Raw genomic sequence first — 24,801 nt, 5'->3', positions numbered from 1 at the left:
TCTGGGGACAGGAAAATGACCTACAGTACCTAACTCCATTGAATTACTGAGAAAGGTATGAGCTAAATCTAATTCCTCTCCCCTCCCTCCAGATCTGGGGATATTTCTATATGATATCTATGATTTATTCTATGTATGTATTTATTTATTTATTACAAGCGCTTGATATACTACCCATTGCATGATTGAAAGGATCATGGCTTAAAATTCTATGGTATAGGAGTGTAGCATCATGAACGAGGGTGAGCCCTGGAGCCACACAATTAAACGAAATGATATTTATTTAAGGTGTCAAGTAGGGGTCCTGTTTAATTCACAGGTAGCGGAAGAAATGCAAAGACAAAACTAATTCTTGTATATAACAATGTCCTTTCATGGCCTGCTCCTGCAGGGCCACAGCATGCACCACTGTCTCTCCTCAAATGGCATTTACTACTGGGCTCTATTCTGGCTCACCAGAGTTATCATTATACTCTTTGTCAGTTAACATAGGCTGGCCTGTGTCCGGCCAGGTCAAAGATACCAGTTTACAAGGATCCAAGTCGAACTTGGCATAACTATACCTGATGCTTTATTCCATTATGTTACCCATATTCTTATGTAATTACTAATTGTATCTTTTACTCTGGTATGGCGTTAGCCATGGTGGAACAATGTAAGCCACACTGAGCCTAAAAATAGGTGGGAAAATGTGAGATACAAATGCAATGAATAAATAAATAACCTGACTGTCACAGTTGCAGTTCACAGATCTGTGATGGAGGCAGATGCAGTCGGGCATCATTGCTTCCCTCTGGGCCTCTCTAACCTAGCTGTGACCTGAGCTTTTCTACTTCCTGGACTCTGCCCTCCTGGTTCTACCCCTCCTGTATCACTTCCCCCTTGGACGTGGCAGGGACCTGTGGAGGGGCATAATCGAACGCGAACGCCCATCTCCATGGGCGTCTATGTCCGAGAACGGGTACGCGAAGGGGTGGGACAGACCGTATTTTCAAAAAAAATGGGCGTCCATCTTCCGCTTCGAAAATACGGTTTGTACGGACCAAAATGCCATGGATTTAGTCGTTTCCGAGCTGGGCATTTGTTTTTTTTAGCGATAATGGAAACTAAAAACGCCCAGCTCAGAAACATCCCAGTCCAAGCCATTTGGTCGTGGGAGGGTCCAGGATTCGTAGTACATTCGCCCCCCTGACATGCCAGGACACCAACTGGACACCCTAGAGGTCAGTGCGGTGGATTTCAGACAATGCTCCCACATGCATAGGTCCCTTACCACGGGTGCTGAGCCCCCAACCCCCCTCCCCCAAAACCCACTACCCACAAATGTACAACACTACCATAGCTCTTAGGGTTGAAGGGGGCACCTACATGTGGGTACAGTGGGTTTTGGAGGCCTCCCATTTACCAGCACAAGTGTTACAGGTAGGGGGGATGGGCCTGGGTCCACCTGCCTGAAGTGCACTGCGGTACCCACTAAAAGTGCTCCAGGGACCTGCGTACACGGAGGCCTCTAGGACTTGTTGCTGCTGAATAATCTTGGCACACCAGTTGACACCTGAAGACTAATGTCTCCGAAAACGTCCTTTATTTGAATAAGCACGTTTACTCACAGTTAACTGCAGATCAGAGGTTGTGCCCCACTGGCAAAGAGTCTCCCTGGTACTGAGATGAGCAGTAGGTCAGAGCTGGCAGAATGGTGTACAATGCCCTCTTTCAGCAACATTCAAGGTAAGAACTAACGTGGCTAACACATGAACGGTATCTAAAACTGTCTTTAAAAAATGGCCACTACCTCATGGACTACTGGAAACAAAACAGGGCACACTCTGACCCAGTAAGCAGAGGGAAAAGCACCATGGGAGTAGAGCCTACCAATTACCAACATCGTGAGCATGTAACACAAGCTAGTGGAATCACGGAGCCCAATACCCTACACCCACCACAATGCATTGCTGATGTGACTCTGCAGTGCCCTTAACAGAAAAGGTGTCACACTCACCCGAGACCCGCATCAGAACCAGGGAAAGGCTGTCAGAGGATAGAACACATTTTGCTGTCATGGAGGTGAGTATGGCATTTGAGGCTAGCATACAGGCTGGGAAAAAAAGTTTGTAAAGTGGGGGTTTTTTTTGGTGGGAGGGGGTTAGTGACCACTGGAGGAGTCAGGGGAGATGATTCCCGATTCCCTTCGGTGGTCATCTGGTCAGTTGGGGCACTTTTTTGGGACTTGGACCTGAAAAAAAAGGGTCCAAATAAAGCGAACCAAATTCTCATTAAAAACGCCCTTCTTGTTTCGATTATCAGCTAAAGACGCCCATCTCTCCTCGGCCGATAACCACGCCCCAGTCCTGCCTTCGCTACACCTCCGACATGCCCCCATCAACTTTGTTCGTTCCTGCGACAGAGTGCAGTTGAAGACGACCAAAATCGGCTTTCGATTACACCGATTTGTTCGCCCACGGGAGAAAGACGCCCATCTCCCGATTTGGGTCGAAATATAGGCGTCTTTCTCTTTTGAAAATAAGCTGGATAGACTCCCTCACAAAACAAGAAGTGAAGCAATTAACTTAGGCACCTTTCTACTAAGCTGCGCATTCAGCATAGTAGATAGTAGCGAAGGTACATGCTACTGTCTACTATGCTGAAATGGGAGCCGTTGTCTTAAAAACCTGGCAATAGGTGCCTAATGTGGGAGTGGGCTGGGCCTGGGTGGGACAGGGGCAAGCAGAAGTATGGCTTGTTATGACAGCAAGAGCACAGATCTTTATTATGTGCTGGCTATTTCAACTGGTGATAGTGCAGCCAAACGTAATACCACCTCAAAAGGAGGCAGTAAGCATAGCTGCGCAACCAGCAGTTGGGTAGCTCAGCACGCTGTCACTGCCGGTGCTCTCTCTGACGAGGTCCCTGACACCCCCCCCCCCAACACAACACAGCATCCCAATCCACAACCTGACACCACCATTCAACACCTTGAAACCCCCTGATATCTGTCCCACCCCTATTCATAATGAGGGTGTCAACACAACAAGGCTGCCCCCTTCACAAATCTCTGCCCATGGAAATACCACAAGGCTACTGGTAGAGGTCATTGGCACCATTTTGGATATGAGTGTCAACCGAGTGACAGCAGAGGAGGATCACTGGCACCATGCAGCTCCCGGTTAAGCACCTCGGCGGGAATCAAGGGAATAGGAGAAGGGTGTGCATGGTTTTTAGGTCCAAGGGATAGGATTTTGTGAAGGGACCCTCTTGTTATGTCAGCATCCCCATTATGAACAGGGATGTCGGGGTTTAAGTCAGGGGGTGGATCAGGGTGCTGCATTGTATTGGGATGTAAATAGGGGTACTGTGTTATGTGGAGGACTGGGAATAGTAGTGGCATCTCTGGTACCTGTCATGCTGTTTGTTAATACCCAGCCATACGTTACATGCCTGGGCAGATAGCGCAGATTGCCCACGCTGTTGGCCCAGGCAAGTAACGCAGAGGCCATGGGTTAACTGTGTGCCCTTTGTGCTAAATGCAGGGCAGATGTAGGGCACGCCCCCTGCATTTACCACACAGCCTTTGCACCTACTGCAATTGTGGCATTAACTGGGTGGTAAGAACAAATCTTGCTACAGGTTAGTGGAAGGACCCCTTAATTATCTGGTAAAAGCTGGAATAATAGCAAGTGTAAGTTCCTGGTTTTGCCTGGGCTAATTTTAACTTCACATGGTTTTTAGTCTCTGCAAATGACTTTGAGCTTACTTGTACAAAGATGATTTGGAAAAAATGTTTGCCCACAGGAACGCTGGAAGAAGGCGAATATAGAGAAGAATATTTTCTTGGATGGCTTTATAGGATTTGGAGGAGGGCAACTCTTCTGTCCCGGAAGGTCAGTGAAACAGCTGCGATTTATTTATTCATAAACCATGCAGATAATGACTCTGCTGGAAATGGCTATTTAGAGACTTTCATTCAATCTCTAACTTTCCTCTAAATATATTTTTTAAACCAATGACAAAAGTTGTTTTTGGAATTTAAAAATACACAATCACAGCCATCAATAGTTCATATGCAAACTACAACAAATGTTCAGGGCAAGTCTTCCTAAACTTCTTTCTCAAGATCTTCCTCATACTGTGAAAGGTTGATTTCAACTCTTGTGGATACAAATAGGCCTTGGATAGAGAAAATAGGCAGAAGCTGGATCCACTGGACAGTCAAGTCTGCGGAGGACCCAGCCTTTACTTACAGATATAGGGCAAGAAATGAAGAAGAAAGGCGGAAAGTAAAGAAATAAATGGAAAGAAAGCCCTGGAAACGGAGTTAAGAGGACAGATAGCAGCAGAATCAGATACTGGGTCAGCATGATCAGAAAAACAAAGTCACCAGACAACAAACGTAGAAAAAATAATTTTATTTTCATTATAGTGTTTGGAATATGTCCACTTTGAGAATCAGGTGATCAGCGTTAAGGCTTGCAGCTTCTTTAAAAACCTTATATACTCTCCAGTTAGAATTCAAGTCATTGCTTGTTATGAAAGCTCATAGGCATTTTAGGAAAGCATTACAGTATTAAAAACTGTGAATGAATTAGTTCAGTTGATTGAGACCATGAATCAGGAGACTTAAACGTAATATTGAAAAAGCCCCTCTAAGTCCGACTTTGGAAGTTTTGCAAAAAAAGTCCAAAATCTGAATAGGAAAGAAGGTCATTTTCAAAAAAGAAAAACGTCTATCTTTTGTTTTCGAAAATAAAAGGTTTTGTGATTTGGACGTTTACGAAAAAAAAACATCCAAGTGCAAAATGCACAAAATCAAGCCAATTGGGATGTAGGAGGAGCCAAGCATTTTTAGTAGACTGGTCCCCCAGACATCCCAGGACAGCAATAAGCAGTAGTGTGTTGGAGCCAGCTCCGGTAAACGAAGTAACCATGGCAGGAGGGCGTCACAAACCATGCTTACCCCGCTTACCTCAACTCCCACAGCCCTCATTTGCCTGTGGCCGCCCCGCACCGCCTTGGGGGGTTTAAATCTTTTATTTACCTCCGTTGCAGCGGCTGCATCATTGAAAGCCCTGCCTGTCTCTAGCCTTCCCTTCGTGAGTTCGTTACCTCAGAGTCCCGCCTTCTGACGTCATTTCCTCTTTCCGTGAGGGCGAGACTCTGAGGGAACGAATTCACAAAGGGAAGGCTAGAGACGGGTAGGACTTTCAATGACTAGGCCACTTCGATGGAGATAATAAAAAGATTTAAACCACGCAGGGTGGCACTGTGGCAGGAAGAAAAAGGGGTATGTTGGGGGGGGGAAGAGGGCGGGCAGGTGGATATGAATGGGAGGGGAGGATGGGGCGAAGGAGAATTGCTGGACATGGATGAGAGTGGGAGGGGAGGGCAGGGGAGAGAGGATGGAGGGAGGGGGCAGGGGAGGTGAGAGCAGAGAATTGCTGGGTATGGATGGAGGGGGCAGGGGAGAGAAGAGAATTGCTGGGTATGGATGGATGGATGGAGGGAGGGCAGGGGAGAGGATAGTTGCTGGACATGGGTGGATGGAGGGGAGGGCAGGGGAGGAGAGTTGCTGGAGATAGGTGGATGGAGGGGAGAGGAGAGAAGAGTTGCTGGACATGGGTGGATGGAGGGGACAGGAGAGTTGCTGGACGGGTGGATGGAGGGGAGAGGAGAGTTGCTGGACATGGGTGGATGGAGGGGAGAGGAGAGGAGAGTTGCTGGGCATGGGTGGATGGAGGGGAGGGGAGAGGAGAGTTGCTGGACATGGGTGGATGGATGAAGAGGAGAGTTGCTGGACATGGGTGGATGGAGGGGAGAGGAGGGTTGATGGATATGGGTGGATGGAGGCGAGGGTAGGGGAGAGGAGGGTTGCTGGACATGGTTGGATGGAGGGGAGGGCAGGGAGATAAGAGAATTGTTTGACATGGATGGAGGGAAGAGAAGACATGAAGGATATGCACATGAATGGAGGGGGGGGAGAAGAAATTCTGCACAAGGATGGAGGGGATGGAAGACAGAGGAAGGAGATGCACATGGATGGATTGGAAGGGAGAGAGAAGAAATGCTGGACATGAATGGATGGAGGGGAGGGAAAAGAGAGGAAGTGAGATGAACATGAATGGAGGGGAGAGAGGAGATATGCTGGGCATGGATGGAGGAGAGGGAAGGGAGAGAGAAGAAATGCTGGACATGAATGGATGGAGGGGAGGGAACAGGGCCGGTCCTAGGGGTTCTGGCGCCCTCCTGCAGCCAATTAGTCGGCGCCCCTACCCATCCAGGGGCGGGATCACTATGGCTCCGCCCCTACAGTAGTCACACCCCTTTTACTAGCCATGGCATCATTGAAAATATTACACCTGTCTTCCCTTCCCTCCATCCATCCATGTCCAACAATTCTCTCCCTGCCCTCCCCTCCATCCACCCATGTCCAGCAACTCCCTTGCCCTCCATCCATCTATCCATCCATATCCAGCAATTCTCCTCTCTAACCCCTGCCCTCCCCTCCATGTCCAGCATTTCTCCTCTCTCCCTGGGCCCTGCCCTCCCATCCATGTCCATCCTTGTCCATCGATGCTCCTCTCTCCCCTTCCCTCCTCCATCCACCCATATCCAGCAATTATTCTCCCTCCCCTCCCCTCCATGTCCAGCAATTTCTCCTCTCTCCCTGGGCCCTGTCCTCCCATCCATGTCCATCGATCAATGCTCCTCTCTCCCTTGCCCTCCCGCTCCCATGTCCATCTGCCCGCCCCTCTTCTCTGGTTTAAATCTTGTGTTTAAATTTACCTCTGACGTCGCAGCAGCTGCGCAGCATCAGTGAAAGCGCTGCTGCCGACGTCTCCCAGCCTTCCCTTCACTCGTTCGTTCCCTCAGTGTCCCTCCTTCTGATGTCATTTCCTTGCGAGGGCGGGACACTAAGAGGGAACGAATGAGCGAAGAGAAAGCTAGAGACGTCGGGCAGCAGCGCTTTCACTGATGCTGCACAGCTGCTGCGACATCGGAGGTAAATTTAAATACAAGATTTAAATGCCCCAGGGCAGCGCGGGTACCGGAGCAGGAAACCAAAGGCAGGGCTGCTGTCAGGGTTTGGGAGCTGAGGTAAGCGGCGAGGGTATACATGGCGTGGTGGCGCCCTCCAGAGGTCGGCGCCCTCCTGCCATGCTTACCTCGCTTACTGGGTTGGACTGGCCCTGGGAGGGAAAAGAGAGGAAGTGAGATGAAATGAATGGAGGGGGAGAGGAAAAATGCTGGACATGGATGAGGTGAGGGAAGGGAGGAAGGAGATGAGGTGAGGGAAAAGGAAGAGAGGAGAAAAACTGCACATGGATGGAGAAAATAGGCAGAAGCTGGATCCACTGGACAGTCAAGTCTGCGGAGGACCCAGCCTTTACTTACAGATATTGGGCAAGAAATGAAGAAGAAAGGAGGAAAGTAAAGAAATAAATGGAAAGGAAGCCCTGGAAACAAGAGTTAAGAGGATAGATAGCAGCAGAATCAGATACTGGGCCAGCATGATCAGAAAAACAAAGTCACCAGACAACAAAGGTAGAAAAAAAAATTTTATTTTCATTATAGTGTTTGGACTATGTTCACTTTGAGAATCAGGTGCTCAACGTTAAAAGTTTATATTTATTTACTTATTTATGGCATTTTATCCCACATTAAACATGAATTAGATTGGAACCTGGGATCATTTAATTTTTTTTTCCTGGAGAGAGTAATGCATTGCTGCCCCCAGGCTCTCTCCCCGGCTATAGCCAGCTCTGCAATTAGTTTAGGGGGTGCAGAGGTGGTCAAGGGGCGCAGAGATGGATGGGGGGGGGGGGGGCGCAGAGGTGGATCGAGGAGAAAGCCTGTTGTTAAACATTTACCAGCACACCACTAGCAATAGGGCACCCTAGGGAACACTGCAGTTGACTTCATAATATGCTCCCAGGTACACATCTCACCATTGTTCCCTTATCTTGTCTGCTGAGCCCCCCAAAATCCACCACCCCCAACTGTTCACCACTACATATAGGTGAAGGGGGCACCTATATGTGGGCACAGTGGGTTTCTGGTGAGTTTTGGAGGGCTTACAGTTTCGTCCACAAGTGTAACAGGTAGGGAGAGGTAGGAGCTTGGGTCTACCTATCTGCAATGCACTGCACCCACCACTACACTACTCCAGGGACCAGGGCCGGTCTTAGCAAGTGCGGGGCCCTATGCAGACCAATTTGGTGGGGCCCCATCCTAGCTCCACCCCATTGATAAGATTATTCCATTTTTAGAAAATTTTATTTATGAAATTTCAAATAAAGACAAATGAAGCTAAACTTGTACAAAAAAACTGATTGAAATAATAAGCACAATGCTATCATGAAACCTCCCCTCCCCAGAAATTATTCAGTTCAAGTCCACTACAATTAGTAGTTCCAATTCTCAGGGCCGCCGAGAGGGGGGACGGGGGGACAAAAGTCCCCGGGCCCGGGCCTCCGGAGGGGGCCCGGCGCCACCGCAGTCAGGCCGGCCCGCCGTCGCTCCTGAACTAACTAACCTTAAACGCCTCCTTCCTTTCCTTTCACCACCTTCGCGGCAAGCAGCAGCAGGGCAGGCCATTCCTTGCTTCCATGTCCCGCCCTCGCCTGACGTAACGTCCGCAAGGGCGGAGCATGGAAGGAAGGAGAGGTCTGCCCTGCTGCTGCTTGCCGCGAAGGTGGTGAAAGGAAAGGAAGGAGGCGTTTAAGGTTAGTTCAGGGCCCGGTAACAGGTGGAGGGGGGGAGCGGCGACCTTGGGTGAAGGGGGGGCCCGGTGGCGACGATGACCTCGGGTGGGGTGGGGGGGCCCGGGGGCAGCCTTGTCCCGGGCCTGGCTCTGGCTCTCGGCGGCCCTGCCAATTCTCATAACAAAGGAGAATAAAGGAAAAATATTAAGAAAAGATCCAGTACTTTCAAATTCCCCTATTACTCTGTAACCCATCAAACCAGAGAGGCAAGTAGCCACATCAGTTACTAAAATAGTTTGAACTGATTGTACCTACTTTATAGCAGATTTTGCTACTTCATGATTTCCATTCTCAGATTTTAGCTTAGTAATCTTTTCTTCCTGTGATTGCAGTCTAGCTTCCAAATGATTAATTTGAGGTGTCATATCATTAATTACTGGAAGCAGTGTTTTAGCTAAATCTGCTATTGCCATCCAAATTTTTATCAGGAGAAATATCTGCAGATCTATGTGAAAATAACCCAGATATGTTAGAAACAGCCTCTTCCAAGCCAGAAGATCTTACTTGCTCAGCTTCTCCAGCAACTAATGTTGTTGGGCCAAATTCCTCTCAGGGAGGCAGACATTTCCAACCCTTGCACCGTCCACAAGCGTCGTTAGATGAGAGAGACAGTTCTCCTGATCTCCTGCCTACATGGAATCTGATTTCGATTTGGCATAAGTGCACAACTGTTGGCGTCAGCAACGATGGCTCACCTCACGTCCTCACCACCTCCGACCAGGCTCCAGCTTTTCCCGCTCAGTGACTCCCGCCCTCACGTCCGGAAACAGGAAAAACATCAGAAGGCGGGACATTGAGCGGGAAGCTGGAGCCTGGAGGTGAGCTGTCACGCTGCAACTGTTGTCGGGGGCGGGGCCGTCGCGGCCTGGGCTGGCTCACTGGCATCGCTCAGTTAGTCTCCGGGGTCCGGGAACTCGGGAGCTGACAGCGGGCCCAAGCCGGGGGTGGGCGCCACGCCGGTGGTGGCGGGAGCAGAGCGGCTGAGCCGCGGGAATGGGGATCATCTCAGGCGACTAAGGCGAGCAGCGGCGGAGGTCGGAGCGGAGGCAAGAGCGAGGCAGAGTTGAGGCGCGAGGCCTCCTTAGGTGTGGGGCCCTATGCGGCCGCCTTGGTCACCTCTGCCTAAGACCGGCCCTGCCAGTGACCTGCATGCTGGTCTAATGGACCTGAGTATAATATCTGAGGCTGGCATAGAGACTGGCAAGTAATGTTTTTCATCACATTTTTGGGGGTTGGGAGGGGGTTAGTGACCACTGGGGGAATAAGGGGAGGTCATCCCTGATTCCCTCCAGTGGTCATCTGGGTATTTAGGACACCTTTTTGTGCCCTATTCGTTAAAAAACAGATCTAGCTCAAAACGTCTTAAGTTTTAGCCCTGGATGTTTTTGTTTTGTTCAATTATGGCTGAAAAACATCTAAGTCTTAGGAACGCCCAAGTGCCAGCCTGAACATGCCTCTGACACACCACCTTGAGATTTGGACGCACTTCTGACGGACTTCTTAGAAAAATGTCTAAAAATAGGTTTCAAAAATACTGATTTGGACATTTTTTTGTAGCAGCAGATGAGAAATTGGCTGCTTATAGACAGTTAATGAAAAGTTTACATTTGCTAAAACTCTTTTCAGTTCAGTTCGATTAGATTGAAGTTTCCTATTAGATCGACCTGGGCATCTGCCAGTCTGAACATTTATATTTTTTTAGGCATATAAGCAGCACAATCAATTAATTGGCGATAGCTAGAATTAGACAGAGTAACATAAGGCCTTACCAAATAATTGATATCCAAATCGCCCCTCCCCCCACATACTGCAGGAATACCTCTGGTTTCAACTTTCTCTCAGGAGAGAGTGAATCTCTACCAGCCACCACAATACCAGGAGGGACATGTGAGTGGAATCAGGAAATGCTGTAGGCCAGTGTATTCCAAATGAGAGATAAAGAAAAATAAACCTTTGCAGAGAAGGATGAATAAAAAAGCTAGTTTGACGATTGCTTGTATTTTTATCCAGAATGTTCATTTTTCAGTGAAGCTATGATAAAGATAGCACATACCCATCTGTATATTTATCTACACACACAACCACATTAATGTACAATTTGTAAAAAAGACATCTGTTGTCAAATGCATACTTGAAACAGGAGTTGAACACAAAAGATTAGTTGTAGGGAGACAGAAGTATTGCAAAACATTCCACATAGATGGGCATAAAAACAGGGAGGTAAGTCCTTGAACACAAAGGACCAGATGTACTAATCCATTTTCACACAATGGGAGAAATCTATAACTCCATCTAGCCCTTAATTTCCTAAATGTTTCAATTATGTCTAGTTGTCATTCTCTGTAGAACTCTTGCATGAGAATGTAACATCATAAGAACCTAAGTGTTGCCATAATGGGACAGACCGAAGGTCCATCAAGCCCAGTATCCTGTTTCCAACAGTGGCCAATCCAGCTCTCAAGTACCTGGCAAGATCCCAGAACAGTAAAACAGATTTTATTCTGCTTATCCTATAAATAAGCATTAGATTTTCCCAAGTCCATCTTAATAATGGATTATGGAAGTAAGTTTTGTGTCCAATATTTTCTGAACTTCAGATAGTAGGATATCAACAAACGCATCACAGTTTGGTTAGTGTTAATTTTAAACAAATATTTAATGATTTTCTAATTTTTACAATGTATAAGCACTTTTTTGCGCAATTAGATCAATTGTACATGTGTGAACTGGGATGTGTGCATGTATGAACAATTTCTGTGCACCTTACATCTTTGAGCACCTATACAGACTAAATGCACATCCTTATTGGTTACCCAGGACTCTGTCTCCAAAGAGGTCTAATCAGTTAGATCAAAGACTTTGAAAACTGACAAGGCTAACTGGCTATATTTACAGAAAGAGGCTAAAAACCTGGTTATTTCTTAAATGAATTGTGTAGACTACCGGTAACTGGGTTATTGCAGAACTATTGTTGATCCGTAATTTTTATTTAGGATGATTGTATTCTTAATTGTTCCTCATTTTGCGATGTTTATTAGTAGTGTGTAATCAAATATAAGAATCAACTAATTTTGTGCAGGAGCTTTCAGGAAAGCTATTTTATAAAGGTAAATATGGTGCGTGTAACATACATAGAGGGGCATAATCGAACGGGGCGCCCAAGTTTTCCTGAGGGCGTCCTCGTAGGATCTCCCCGCGAAGGGGTGGGGAAATCCGTATTATCGAAACAAAATGGGCGACCATCTTTCATTTCGATAATACGGTCGGGGATGCCTAAATCTCCACATTTAGGTCGACCATAGAGATGGTCGTCCCTAGAGATGGTTGTCACCGATTTTCGGCGATAATGGAAACCGAGGACACCCACCTCAGAAATGACGAAATCCAAGCCCTTTGGTCATGGGAGGAGGCAGCATTCGTAGTGCACTTGTCCCCCTGACATGCCAGGGCACCAATCGGGCACCCTAGGGGGCACTGCAGTGGACTTCAGAAAAAGCTCCCAGGTGCACAGCTCCTTTACCTTGTGTGCTGAGCCCCCCAAACCCCATTCTCCACAACTGTACACCACTACCATAGACCTTAGGGATGAAGAGGGGCACCTAGATGTGGGTACAGTGGGTTTGTGGTGGGTTTTGGAGGACTCACATTTACCACCACAAGTTTAACAGATGGGGGGGGGGGGGGGGGGAAGAACCTGGGTCCGCCTGCCTGAAGTGCACTGCAGTACCCACTAAAACTGCTCCAGGGACCTGCATACTTGTCACAATCCCAGGCTTTAAACAACAGTCACGAACTCTGGAACAACGTGAGCCCTTGGTCTACTGTCGAGTGGCAGCAGGAGGCAACCCCCCCCCCCCCCCCCCAAGCAGGACTGGACTAACAAGCGTGGCTTGGCTAGAACCGGATGCTGGGGCGGACTTGGCTTGACTGGAACAAGATTCAGGATACTGGAACAAGCTTGGCAGGAACAGGATTCAGGATACTCAAGCAGGATTCAGGATTTTCAAACAAGCCTGGCAGGAACAGGTTTCAGGATACTCAAGCAGGATTCAGGGTTTTCAAACAAGCTTGGTAGGAACAGGTTTCAGGATACTCAAGCAGGATTTTCAAACAAGCTTGGCAGGACCAGGATTCAGGATACTCAAGCAGGATTCAGGATTTTCAAACAAGCTTGGCAGGAACAGAATTCAGTATACTGGAACAGGATTCAGGATACTCAAACAAGCTTGGCAGGAACAGGATTCAGGATACTTAAACAAGCTTGGCAGGAACAGAAGCTGAAAGCAAACAGGGCAGAGACAAGCAGGAAGGGGACTGGAGCTGAAGACAAACAGGGCAGACACAAGCAGGATACAAAGCTGACCCACACAGACAAACAACAGAACTAAGGCTGAAGCTAAGGTAGAGGGGACTAGAACAAGCATGGCAGACTAGGCAGGACACAAAGCTGACCCACACAGACAAACAACAGAACTATGGCTGAAGGCTGAACCTAGCACACAAACAGACCGAGAAGAACAGAAGCAGAAGTGCACACAGGCACCCTAAACAAGGAATCAAGGTGGAAGTACCCACAGGCACACAGGCTATGAATAAAGCAACAAGAAGTCAAGGCAGAAGTGCCCACAGGCACACAGACTAGAACAAGGCAGAAGTGCTACACTGCACACTAACCTGGAGACCTTTGGCATTGCAAAGGCACTGAATGAAAGTGCACCACTTCCTTACAAACAGCACAGAGGCAGGAAATAGACACTGAGCACCAAAGTGAGGCTTGAAACACAGAGGAAGTGGAAATCCTACAGGACAGAGGCAGGAAATACACAGAACCTGAAGTGAGGCTTGAAACACACAAGAAAGAAACCCTACAGACAGTAGCCAGCACAGCATCTGACCATCGGGACATAAGGTGAGTCAGAGAGGGACAATACTGCTGTCATGGAGCTGGGTATGATATTTGAGGCTGGCATAGAGGCTGGAAAAAATATTTTTAGTTTTTTTTTTTAGGGTGGGAGGGGGTTAGTGACCACTGGGGGAGTAGGGGGAGGTCATCCCCGACTCCCTCCAGTGGTCATCTGGTGGGGCATAATCGAACGGTGCCAGCCATCTTCGGGGCTGGTGCCACAAGGGGGCGGAGCCAACCGTATTTTCGAAAGGGGGGATGGGCCTGGGTCCACTTGCCTGAAGTGCACAGCACCCACTAAAATCTGCTCCAGGGACTTGCATACTGCTGTCAGGGAGCTGGGTATGACATTTCAGGCTGGCATAGAGGCTGGCAAAAAAGGTTTTTATTTTTATTTTTTTTTTAGTGTGGGAAGGGGTTGGTGCCCACTGGGGGAGTACGGGGAGGTCATCTCCCATTCCCTCCGGTGGTCATCTGGTCAATTGGGGCTCCTTTGTGAAGCTTGGTCATGAAAAAAAGGGACCAAGTAAAGCCGGCGAAATGCTCGTCAAGCCTGGCTTTTTCTTTTCCATTATCGGGCGAAGCCGGCCATCTCGTGAGCAGGCCCCTATCCCGCCCCCGTCCTGCCTTCACTACCCTACCGACACGCCCCCTTGAAGTTTCGCAGGCTCCGCGATGGAAAGCAGTTGGCGCTGGCCAAAATCGGCTTTCAATTATACCGATTTGGCCGGGTTCAGGAGATCGCCGGCTATCTCCCGATTTGTGTCAGAAGATGGCCGGTAATCTCTTTCAAAAATGAGCTGGCTGGTCATTTCGGGCACATTTTTGTGGCTTGGTCGTAAAAAAAAAAGGACCAAGTAAAGTCGTCCAAGTGTTTGTCAGAGACGCCCTTCTTTTTTCCATTATCGGCCGAGGACGCCCATGTGTTAAGCACGCCCCAGTCCCGCCTTCGCTATTCTTCCGACACGCCCCCAGGAACTTTGGTCGTCCCCACGACGGAAAGCAGTTGAGGGCGCCCAAAATCGGATTATGCTGATTTGGGCGACCCTGGGAGGACGCCCATCTCCCGATTTGTGTTGAAAGATGGGCACTCTTCTCTTTCGAAAATGAGCCCAATAGTAACATAGTAAGTGATGACAGATAAAGACCTGAATGGTCCATCCAATCTGCCGAACAGTCACATTCATTTTCAATTCTAGATTAAATCAGCAATGAATGTGATATTATATACTTGAACAGGGTCATTCTTTGGTGTTTCTGGGCACAGACCATAGAAGTCCACCCGGCTCTGTCCTTATGTTCCAACTACTGGAGTTGCCATCAAAGCCTATCCGAATCCATCTTGTCATTTGCGGGACACACCATAAAAGTCTGCCTGGCACTATCCTCAGATTCCAAATTACTGGAGTTTCCGTCAAAGCTATCTCCATACCATCCTAAATTAGGTTGCTATATACAGCACTCAGACCATACAAGCTAGCCCAGCTCCTGCCTTAGTTGATATAGAGTTGCCATCTAAGCATCACTTGGCATGCAACCCTTTAAGTTTTGTTTTTTTATACCATTCATTTTCTAATTAGAGATCCTCTATGTTCATTCCATGCCATTTTGAATTCCACCACCTCCCAGGCATCAACAACCCTCTTCATGAAAATGAATTTTCTGATATTACCCCTGTCTACCATCCCAGAACCTCAAATCATGCCCTGTAGTTTTACCATTTACCCTTCTCTGTGCTGCACGTATAAAACAGGGTACGTGTCACAACAATGTGCCAACCCTGGCTGCCTTTCCTTAGCCAGAAAGTTCTGTGGAGATTGGGTGGGGGGGGGGGGGGGGCACCAGTCTGTCAAAACGTTACAAAACATATGAGGAGAGACTTGCGGACCTGAACATGTATACCCTGGAGGAAAGGAGAAACTGGGGTGATATGATACGGACGTTCAAATATTTGAAAAGTATTAATCTGCAAACGAACCTTTTCCGGAGATGGGAAGGTGGTAGAACTAGAGGACATGAAATGAGATTGAAGGGGGGCAGACTCAAGAAAAATGTCAGGAAGTATTTTTTCATGGAGAGAGTGGTGGATACTTGGAATGTCCTCCCGCAGGAGGTGGTGGAGATGAAAACGGTAACGGAATTCAAACATGCGTGGGATAAACATAAAGGAATCCTGTTGAGAAGGAATGGATCCTTAGAAGCTTAACTGAGATTGGGTGGCAGAGCCGGTGGTGGGAGGAGGGGCTGGTGGTTGAAAGGCGGGGCTAGTGCTGGGCAGACTTCTATGGTCTGTGCCCTGAAAATGGCAGATACAAATCAAGGTAAGGTATACACAAAAAGTAGCACATATGAGTTTATCTTGTTGGGCAGACTGGATGGACCATGCAGGTCTTTTTCTGCTGTCATCTACTATGTTACTATGCTAAATCTCCCCTCTCAATACCCCTGGACAGGTAGTGGAGTAAACAGCAGGATTGTGATAGAACTTTACACAGAAACTCACAGATTAGCTTATCTTGCTCACACACACAAACATGCACTCACCTAGTACAAAATAATGGAACCACAAATTAGAAATTAACATGGAGAAGGGTCACTGGAGCCCCATATGCTCTAGTGGCAGTCATGCAGGCTCCCAGCCCAATAAGCCATGACTCTATTGGAGATAAAAGTGTCCAATTACTATTGTAACTGGATCTTGTTGGAGCTGTCTATTTGTTTGGGACACATTTTTTCATGGATACATGCCAATAAGTTTTACAGCACTCCGCAGGCAGCAATCGTGGAGGTGCATTTTCGAAAGAAACGTCTAAATCAGAATTTGGATATTTTACAAAGACGTCCAAATTCTGAACAGAAAAGAAGGTCATCTATCTTTTGTGTTCGAAAATGATGTGGATGTCCTGTGATTTGAACGTCTTTGTGATTTGGATGTCCTTTGTTTTGGTCTATTTTCAAACAAAAGACGTCCAAATGCAAGACATCCAAAACAGAGCAGGAGTGGCTTAATGGTTAGTGCATCAGGCTTTGATCCTGGCGACATGGGTCAAGTCCCACTACTGTTCCTTGTGACTTTGGGCAAGTCAAATACACAAGAGGCATTTTTGGATATTACATCTAAGTCTGAATTTTACAAAAAATGTCCAACATCAGAACATGAAAGGTCATTTTCTATTAAAAAAAAGTCTATCTTTTCCTTTTGAAAGTGCTGTTTGGAAAAATGTTTTGTGATTTGGGGGAGAAGGGAAGGTGATCCCCAAGTCCCTCCAGTGGTCATTTGGGGCACCTCTTGTGTGTAGTAGAGGAGTAGCCTAATGGTTAGTGCAGCAGACCTTGATCTTGGGGAAGTGGGTTCAGTTCCCAGTGCAGCTTTTTTTTTATAAAAACAGGTCTAGCTCAAAACGTCTTAAGTTTTAGTCTTGGACGTCTTTGTTTTGTTCCATTATTGCTGAAAGACGTCCATGTCTTAGCAACGCCCAAGTCCCGCCTTGACCACACCCCTAGCACGCCCCCTTGAGATTTGGACGTCCTTCTGACGGACTTCAGAGAAAGCCGTCCAAAAATAGGGTTTGATAATACTGATTTGGATGTTTCTTTGAGATAAACGTCCAAATGCTGACATATCACTTTTTGGACGTCTATCTCTTTTGAAAATGAGCCTGATAGTTTCTTAGCCATATGCTAACCAGTGATGCTACCTCTCCAGAAGCTGCTACTCTAGGTGATTTAGATGCCCAATCAGTGGTGTGCTGGAGCAGGCTCTCACAGGCTCTCGAGAGCCGTTTGTTAAGTTTTTAAGAATTTTGGGAGCCGGTTCTCCATGGCTACTTTAACAAATGGATCCCAAAATGTGGGCTTGGGCCCCTCCTGAATTCTCTTTTACTTTGCTGGCAAGAGGGAGCCCCCTGTTAACAATTTACCAGCACACCCCTGTGCCCAATCATGTATTTTCATCTGGCTGGCACTATGAGCCAACTATGGAAAGGATGTCAACCACCTGGCAGGAAGGGTGGAAGAAGAGCTCTAAGAAAGATCTGGTACAAGCAAATCGAGGAAGAAGTTAAAACATTGCCTCCTCTGCTTGGATGACTTTACTACAGTTGCTCTGGACTGACTGCCATGGCTGCTACATCACCTGTGGGACTGCTCTACCAACTAAGAGACTGCCCTACAGGTGCAAGAATGTTGACTTGACTTGTGCCTATTTCAGGGCAGACCTATTTGTAAAGGGGAAGGCCTTGTTCTGTCTACCAGGTTGTTTTCCACTTATTTAAAGTGAAGATATTATTCAGCTTTATTTCAGAGCTAAGACCTGATCTCTTCTGTGTAACTGAGACATGGTTATCGATGACTGATAATATATTGTTAAATAAAGAATAAAGTCCGGATTAGGTTTATGAAAACCTATGAAGAAATGAGGGTCCAGGTAGTGGTGTGCTAGTCATTATCAAAAAGAGCTGGATTTATGCAAGAACTGTGAGGTGAGGGTTCTGAAGTTTTAATACTCATTTAAAACCTAGGGGTCATATCTGATTTAGCAGCTAATCTCCTCCCCGAGGTGCAAAAAGGACTAATCCTTGTGATGTAGGGGTGGCATTTTGTTTCTTGTATATTGATATTTCTAAATATCTAATCCTATTTATAACTGCCTTTGACAACCAGACAGTGAACATTGTGGGCTGCCTGAGAGTTGTGGCCACACTTGCATCTCTGTATCCACTGTGACTTATACCTCCTCATTTGTTATTCCTCTCTTGCTTCTTATTTCTTTATCTTATCACTAAATGGAGTTATTTCCTTTTTTCTGAATTTTAATTTCTTTAATTCACCTGTCAGGAAAGGCAGTACATTAAATCAAATAAACCATAATTTGCAGGTTGACTTAATCCCTTCTGTTACCAAAGGTTGATGATGTCTCATTTATTTATTGCATTTGTATCCCACATTTTCCCACCTCTTTGCAGGCTCAATGTGGCTTACACTATATCATGGATAGTGGAAATGAGAAGGGAGTAGACTTTTGGTGTTACAGAAGGATTTTGGAATGCATGGTAATGGAATACATGATAGTTGTTATGACCCGGTAGTAGTGAGCCCCTGTGCCCCGACTGAGCACGGCAGAGATGGAGTGACACCGCACTCGGTCAGGCAGCCAGACAACCCCTAGCTTCACCTGGGAAGCGACCACTGTTCACCGGGAGTTAAGCTCCCAGCTGCAGGTAGCCACCAGGACTTCTGGAACCGGCGGGGTTGCACAGCCACTGACCAGGATAGCAGGAAACAGACACAGTCCAGAACCAGAACTCCAACAGGCAAAGAATAGTCAATACAGTCCAGGGTCAAGGCAGGCAGCAAACAAGCGTAATCTGAGAAGACTAGCCAAGGTCCGGTACACGGGAAAACAGGAATAGAAGAAAGTCGGTGAACAGCACTCCGACAGCAACTCCTCAGAACAAATGAGGCCGAAGCAACGAAGGACTGAAGGCAGGGCTTAAAGTAGTGGAGGAATTAGGCTCAAGTATGTGCAGCTAATTCAAGATGGCTGCCCCCATCAGCAGAGGTGCCTTCGTCCAAATATGGGCTTCCTTCCTGACCTCATTACTCCAAGATGGCTGCCCCCTCCTGAGCTAGCCAAGATGGCTGCTGTCCTTGATCTAACCCGGATGACGGCTGCCAGACTTAGGAAACTGAAACAGACCCTCCTAAGACTGAACCTTGTTCCTCTTGAACGAAGCTGAGGAATGACTTAGCCGGGAGGAGCGTCGAACAGGTGAGGGACGTAACAATAGTAATATAACAGAAGGCATTATTAAACATTTCTGGATGTAAATGGGATTTTCACATGTTTTGGTCTTTGTGGTATATCTTGTCGAAGAGATGGGTCTTTAGTAGTTTACGGAAGTTGGTCAGTTCATAGGTCGTTTTTAGGTTACGTGGCAATGTGTTCCAGAATTGCATGCTCATATAGGAAAAGGTTGATGCGTGCATTAGTTTCTATTTCAGACCTTTACAGTTAGGGAAATGAAGATTAAGGAATGTGCGAGATGATTTTTTAGCATTCCTGAATGGCAGATCTATCAGGTCTGACATGTAGACTGGGGCATTGCCATGGATGATTTTATGTACTAGGGTACATACTTTGAACGTGATGCATTCTTTGAGTGGGAGCCAGTGTAGCTTCTCTCGTAGGGGTCTTGCACTTTTGTATTTTGATTTTCCGAATATGAGTCTGGCTGCCATGTTCTGGGCTGTTTGGAGTTTTTTTGAGTATTTGCTCTTTGCAGCCAGTGTAGAGTGAGTATTAATGATAAAGACAATTATTCTTCAACAAATGATTACATTCATAGATTTGACCTTCTATTCATGAAGAATTACTTTAAGCAGTGCTCTTCAGTTCACATTTGTATCTGTACCTTGGTCTAAGCATGGCCTTATAGTGCTTTCAATTGTTTGCTGATTGTTAGGGTTGAATCTTCTATGTGCTGGGCAAGCTACACAATACAACAAGATATTGACCAAGAAACATTTCAGACTGTTTGACTTGAAACTCTGCTGCACAGAGATAATAGGTGAGAGATAGCAGTCCATACCATTAAAGCAGTAGCCCCAATGCAAATAACAGTGAAGAAAAAGGCCACATGGCATGGTGGTTCTTCACATAATAAGCAACTCTTTTGCATGGTTGAGCAAAGATGGAAAAAGACCATGTCCTTAACCAAAAAAGAAGCTTATAATGCAGACTTAGCTAGTTATAGCACTTTGGAAAAGCAAAAAAGGTCTAATTGCAAAATAATAATAATAATAATTTCCTAGGTCATGTGGAGGAGCATTTTCAAAAGTGATGTCCAAGTTTCGATTTGGATGTCCTTGCAAAATGGCAAAATCTAGGGGAGGGGAAACCCGTATTTTCAAAACAAGATGGACGTCCATCTTTCGTTTTGAAAATACCGCCAGGGACGTCCAAATCCTTAAATTTCGCTGTCCCTAGATTTCTGATTTTCGGTGATTTTTGAAACCAAAGACATCCATGTTTGAAATGACCAAATGCAAGCTATTTGGTCGTGGGAAGAGACAGCATTTGTAGTGCACCGGTCCCCTTGACATGCCAGGACACCAACCAGGCACTTCATAAATTGCTCCCAGGAACATAGCTCCCTTACCTTGTGTCCTGAGCCCCCCAAAACCTACAAAACCTACTACCCCCAACTGTACACCACTACCATAGACCTTACAGGTGAAGGGGGCACCTAGATGTGGGCACAGTGGGTTTCTGGTGGGTTTTGGAGGGCTTGCTATTTCCTTAATAAACGTAACAGGTAGGAGGGGATGGGGCTGGGTCCGCCTGTCTGAAGTGCACTGCACCCACTAAAACTTCTCCAGGGACCTGCATACTGTTGTCATGGACCTGAGTATGACATCTGAGGCTGGCACGTAATATTTTGAAAGATGTTTTTTGAGGGTGGGACCACTGGGGGAGTAAGGGGAGGTCATCCCCGATTCCCTCCGGTGGTTATCTGGCCATTTCAGGCACCTTTTTGTGCCTTAGTCGTAAGAAAAACACGATCGGGTGAAAACGTCCAAGTGCTTGTCAGGGACATCCTTGCTTTTTCGATTATGGGTCAAGAATGTCCAAGTGTTTGGCACACCCAAGTCCCGCCTTCACTATGTCTGCAATGCACCCCTTGAACTTTGGCTGGCCTTGCAACGGAGTGCAGTTCGCGACGTCCTAAATCAAGCTTCGATTATACCGATTTGGACATCCCTGGGTGAAGGATGTCCATCTTCCGATTTATGTTGAAAGATGGACGTCCTTCTCTTTTGAAAATGAGCCCAAAAGAAGCTCATCTTCAAAGCACATAGACTTACAAAGTTGCATATGTTACTGGGTAAGGACCTCTTTTACTAAACCGCTCTAGCGATTCCTAGTGTGACAAATGAGAGGAAGCCCATAGGAATCAAATGGGCTTTGTCTCATTTGCTGGGGAATCGCTAGCGCAGTTTAGTAAAAGAGGCCCTATATTTATAAGTCTGTGTGCTTTGAAAATGAGCACCCTATAAATCACCCACACAGGTGGTGGAACGTCTGTTGTGTGAAGGTCTGTTGTGTGTTCCTTGTAAGCTAGCGGTACTATTATGCCACCATGTGAAGCCTTAGCTCACATGGTGGCATGGTGGCACAAGTACTCCTGTAGCCAGGACCTGCCCACCAGGGGATGTACTATCCTCTCGCACCGAGGATATGTCTCCAAGTCCTGCCCGGGAGGGAAAAGTTAGGACAGCTGTTGTAGTTGGTGATTCGATCATTAGGCATATAGATAGCTGGGTGACTGGTGGACATGAGGATTGCCTGGTGACTTGCTTGCCTGGTGCGAAGGTGGCGGACCTCACGCGTCACCTAGATAGGATTTTAATTAGTGCTGGGGAGGAGTCGGCTGTCTTGGTACATGTGGGTACCAATGACATAGGAAAATGTGGGAGAGAGGTTCTGGAAGCCAAATTTAGGCTCTTGGTAGAAAGCTCAAATCCAGATCCTCTAGGCTAGCATTTTCTGAAATGCTAACTGTTCCACGCACAGGGCCAAAGAGACAGGCAGAGCTACGGAGTCTCAATGTGTGGATAAGACGATGGTGCAGGGAGGAGGGTTTTAGATTTGTTAGGAGCTGGGCAACATTCTGGGGATGGGGGAGCCTTTTCCGAAGGGATGGGCTCCACCTTAACCAGGGTGGGAACAGGCTGCTGGCATCGGCATTTAAAAAGGAGATAGCGCAGCTTTTAAACTAGAAATGGGGGGAAGGCCGACAGTCGCTCAAAAGCGCATGGTTCGGGATAAGGTATCTTGCAAGGATACCTCACAAACAGGGAAGATAGGGTTTCTGGATAATGAGGTTGCACAACAGACCGTGGTAGACCAGGTGCCCTTAAATACAACTAAAGATCAGACAAAAGATGGCAAATCAATAGTGTCAGGTACTAAGCATCATGCAAATAGGAACAACAAACATACTCTGAAATGTCTATATGCATATGCTAGGAGTCTAAGAAATAAGATGGGAGAGTTGGAATATATTGCATTAAATGAAAAATTGGATATAATAGGCATTACTGAGACCTGGTGGAAGGAGGATATCCAGTGGGACACTGTCATACCGGGGTACAAAGTATATCGTAGTGATAGGGTGGACTGGACTGGTGGAGGGGTAGCATTGTATATTAACGAGAGCCTTGACTCAGATAGATTACAAATGCAGCAGGACACAAATCACACCTTTGAATCATTGTGGGTTGAAATTCCATGTATAAAAGGGAAAAGGACGGTGATAGGAGTATACTACCGTCCGCCTTGCCAGGATGAGCAGGTAGATGCAGAAATGATAAAAGAAATCAGAGACGCAAACAAAATGGGCAATGTGATAATAATGGGTGACTTCAATTATCCAAATATAGACTGGGTAAATGTAACATCGGGACACGCTAGAGAGGTACAATTCCTTGATGAAATCAAGGACAGCTTTATGGAGCAACTGGTGCAGGAGCCGACAAGAGAAGGAAAAATTCTAGACTTGATCCTTAGTGGAGCGCATGAACTGGTGAGGGACGTTATGGTACTGCAGCTGCTTGATAACAGAGATCATAATATGATCAGTTTTGATATCAACCTTAAAGTATCTATACACAGGAAGTCAAATATGTTAGTGTTTAACTTTAAAAAAGGAGACTATGATAAAATGAGAAGAACGGTTAAAAAAAACTTAGGGGGGGCAACTGAGAGAGTAAAAACTGTACAACAGGCATGGACGCTGTTCAAAAATACCATCCTGGAGGCCCAGGCTAAACATATTCCTCGAATTAGAAAAGAAAGACGGAAGTCCAAAAGACAGCCGGCGTGGTTGAAAAGTGAGGGAAGGAAGCTATTAGGGCTAAAAGAAACGCCTTCAGAAAATGGAAGAAGAAACCGTCTGAAAATAACGAGAAGCAGCATAAGGAGTGTCAAAGCAAATGCAAGGTGCAGATAAAGAAGGCCAAGAGGGATTACAAAAAAAAAAGATAGCAATAGAGGCAAAAAAACATAGCAAAATTTTTTTTCGGTATATTAAAAGCAGGAAGCCGGCAAAAGAATCGGTTGGGCCGCTGGATGACCGAGGGGTAAAAGGGGCGATCAAGGAAGATAAAGACGTAGCGGAGAGATTGAATGAATTCTTTGCTTCGGTCTTCACCGAGGAAGATTTAGGTGGGATACCGGTGTCGGAAATGGTATTTCAAGTGGACGAGTCGGAGAAACTTACTGACTTCACGGTAAACCTGGAGGACGTAATGGGGCAGTTCAGCAAACTGAAGAGTAGCAAATCTCCTGGACCGGATAGTATTCATCCTAGAGTACTGAGAGAACTGAAAAATGAGCTTGCGGAGCTACTGTTAGTGATATGTAATTTATCCTTAAAATCGAGCATGGTACCGGAAGATTGGAGGGTGGCAAATGTAACGCCGGTTTTTAAAAAAGGTTCCAGGGGAGATCTGGGAAATTATAGACCGGTGAGTCTGACGTCGGTGCCGGGGAAAATGGTAGAGACTATTATCAAAAATAAAATTACAGAGCACATCCAAGGACATGGATTACTGAGACCAAGTCAGCACGGCTTTTGTATGGGGAAATCTTGCCTAACCAATAAACAAGCATGTGGACAAAGGGGAGCCAGTTGATATTGTGTATCTGGATTTTCAAAAGGCATTTGACAAGGTACCTCATGAAAGGCTACAGAGGAAATTGGAGGGTCATGGGATAGGAGGAAATGTCCTATTGTGGATTAAAAACTGGTTGAAGGATAGGAAACAGAGAGTGGGGTTAAATGGTCAGTATTCACAATGGAGAAGGGTAGTTAGTGGGGTTCCTCAGGGGTCTGTGCTAGGACCTCTGCTTTTTAACATATTTATAAATGATTTAGAGATGGGAGTAACTAGCGAGGTAATTAAATTTGCTGATGACACAAAGGTATTTTTTTTCCAGGTTTGACAGCAGTGTATCTGCTTGCATTGTGTTAAGAGTCACATCATTTTAGGCATCTGCTGTATGCGCTGGTTTTTTCCAATCTATTATACACCACAAGTTTTCCGTTTTTAGAGTTGCTCCTTTCAGAAGGTTTCAAA

The 24,801-nt window shown here is 46.4% G+C and overlaps 1 protein-coding gene across 2 annotated transcripts in view; it reads left to right on the top strand.

Annotated features, from left to right (window-relative positions):
* Positions 1–24,801, top strand: part of LOC115467087 (24-hydroxycholesterol 7-alpha-hydroxylase) — a 306,871-nt gene that overhangs the window by 248,326 nt on the left and 33,744 nt on the right. For both annotated transcript variants that reach the window (XM_030198776.1, XM_030198775.1), the window contains exon 10: positions 3,790–3,878. In XM_030198776.1, the coding sequence (XP_030054636.1) occupies positions 3,790–3,878 (89 nt within the window). The remainder of the gene's footprint in view (positions 1–3,789; positions 3,879–24,801) is intronic.

The sequence above is a fragment of the Microcaecilia unicolor genome, chromosome 3 (assembly GCF_901765095.1).
Source record: "Microcaecilia unicolor chromosome 3, aMicUni1.1, whole genome shotgun sequence".
Classification (NCBI taxonomy): Eukaryota; Metazoa; Chordata; class Amphibia; order Gymnophiona; family Siphonopidae; genus Microcaecilia; species Microcaecilia unicolor.
This window is presented reverse-complemented; position numbering and strand designations above follow the sequence as displayed.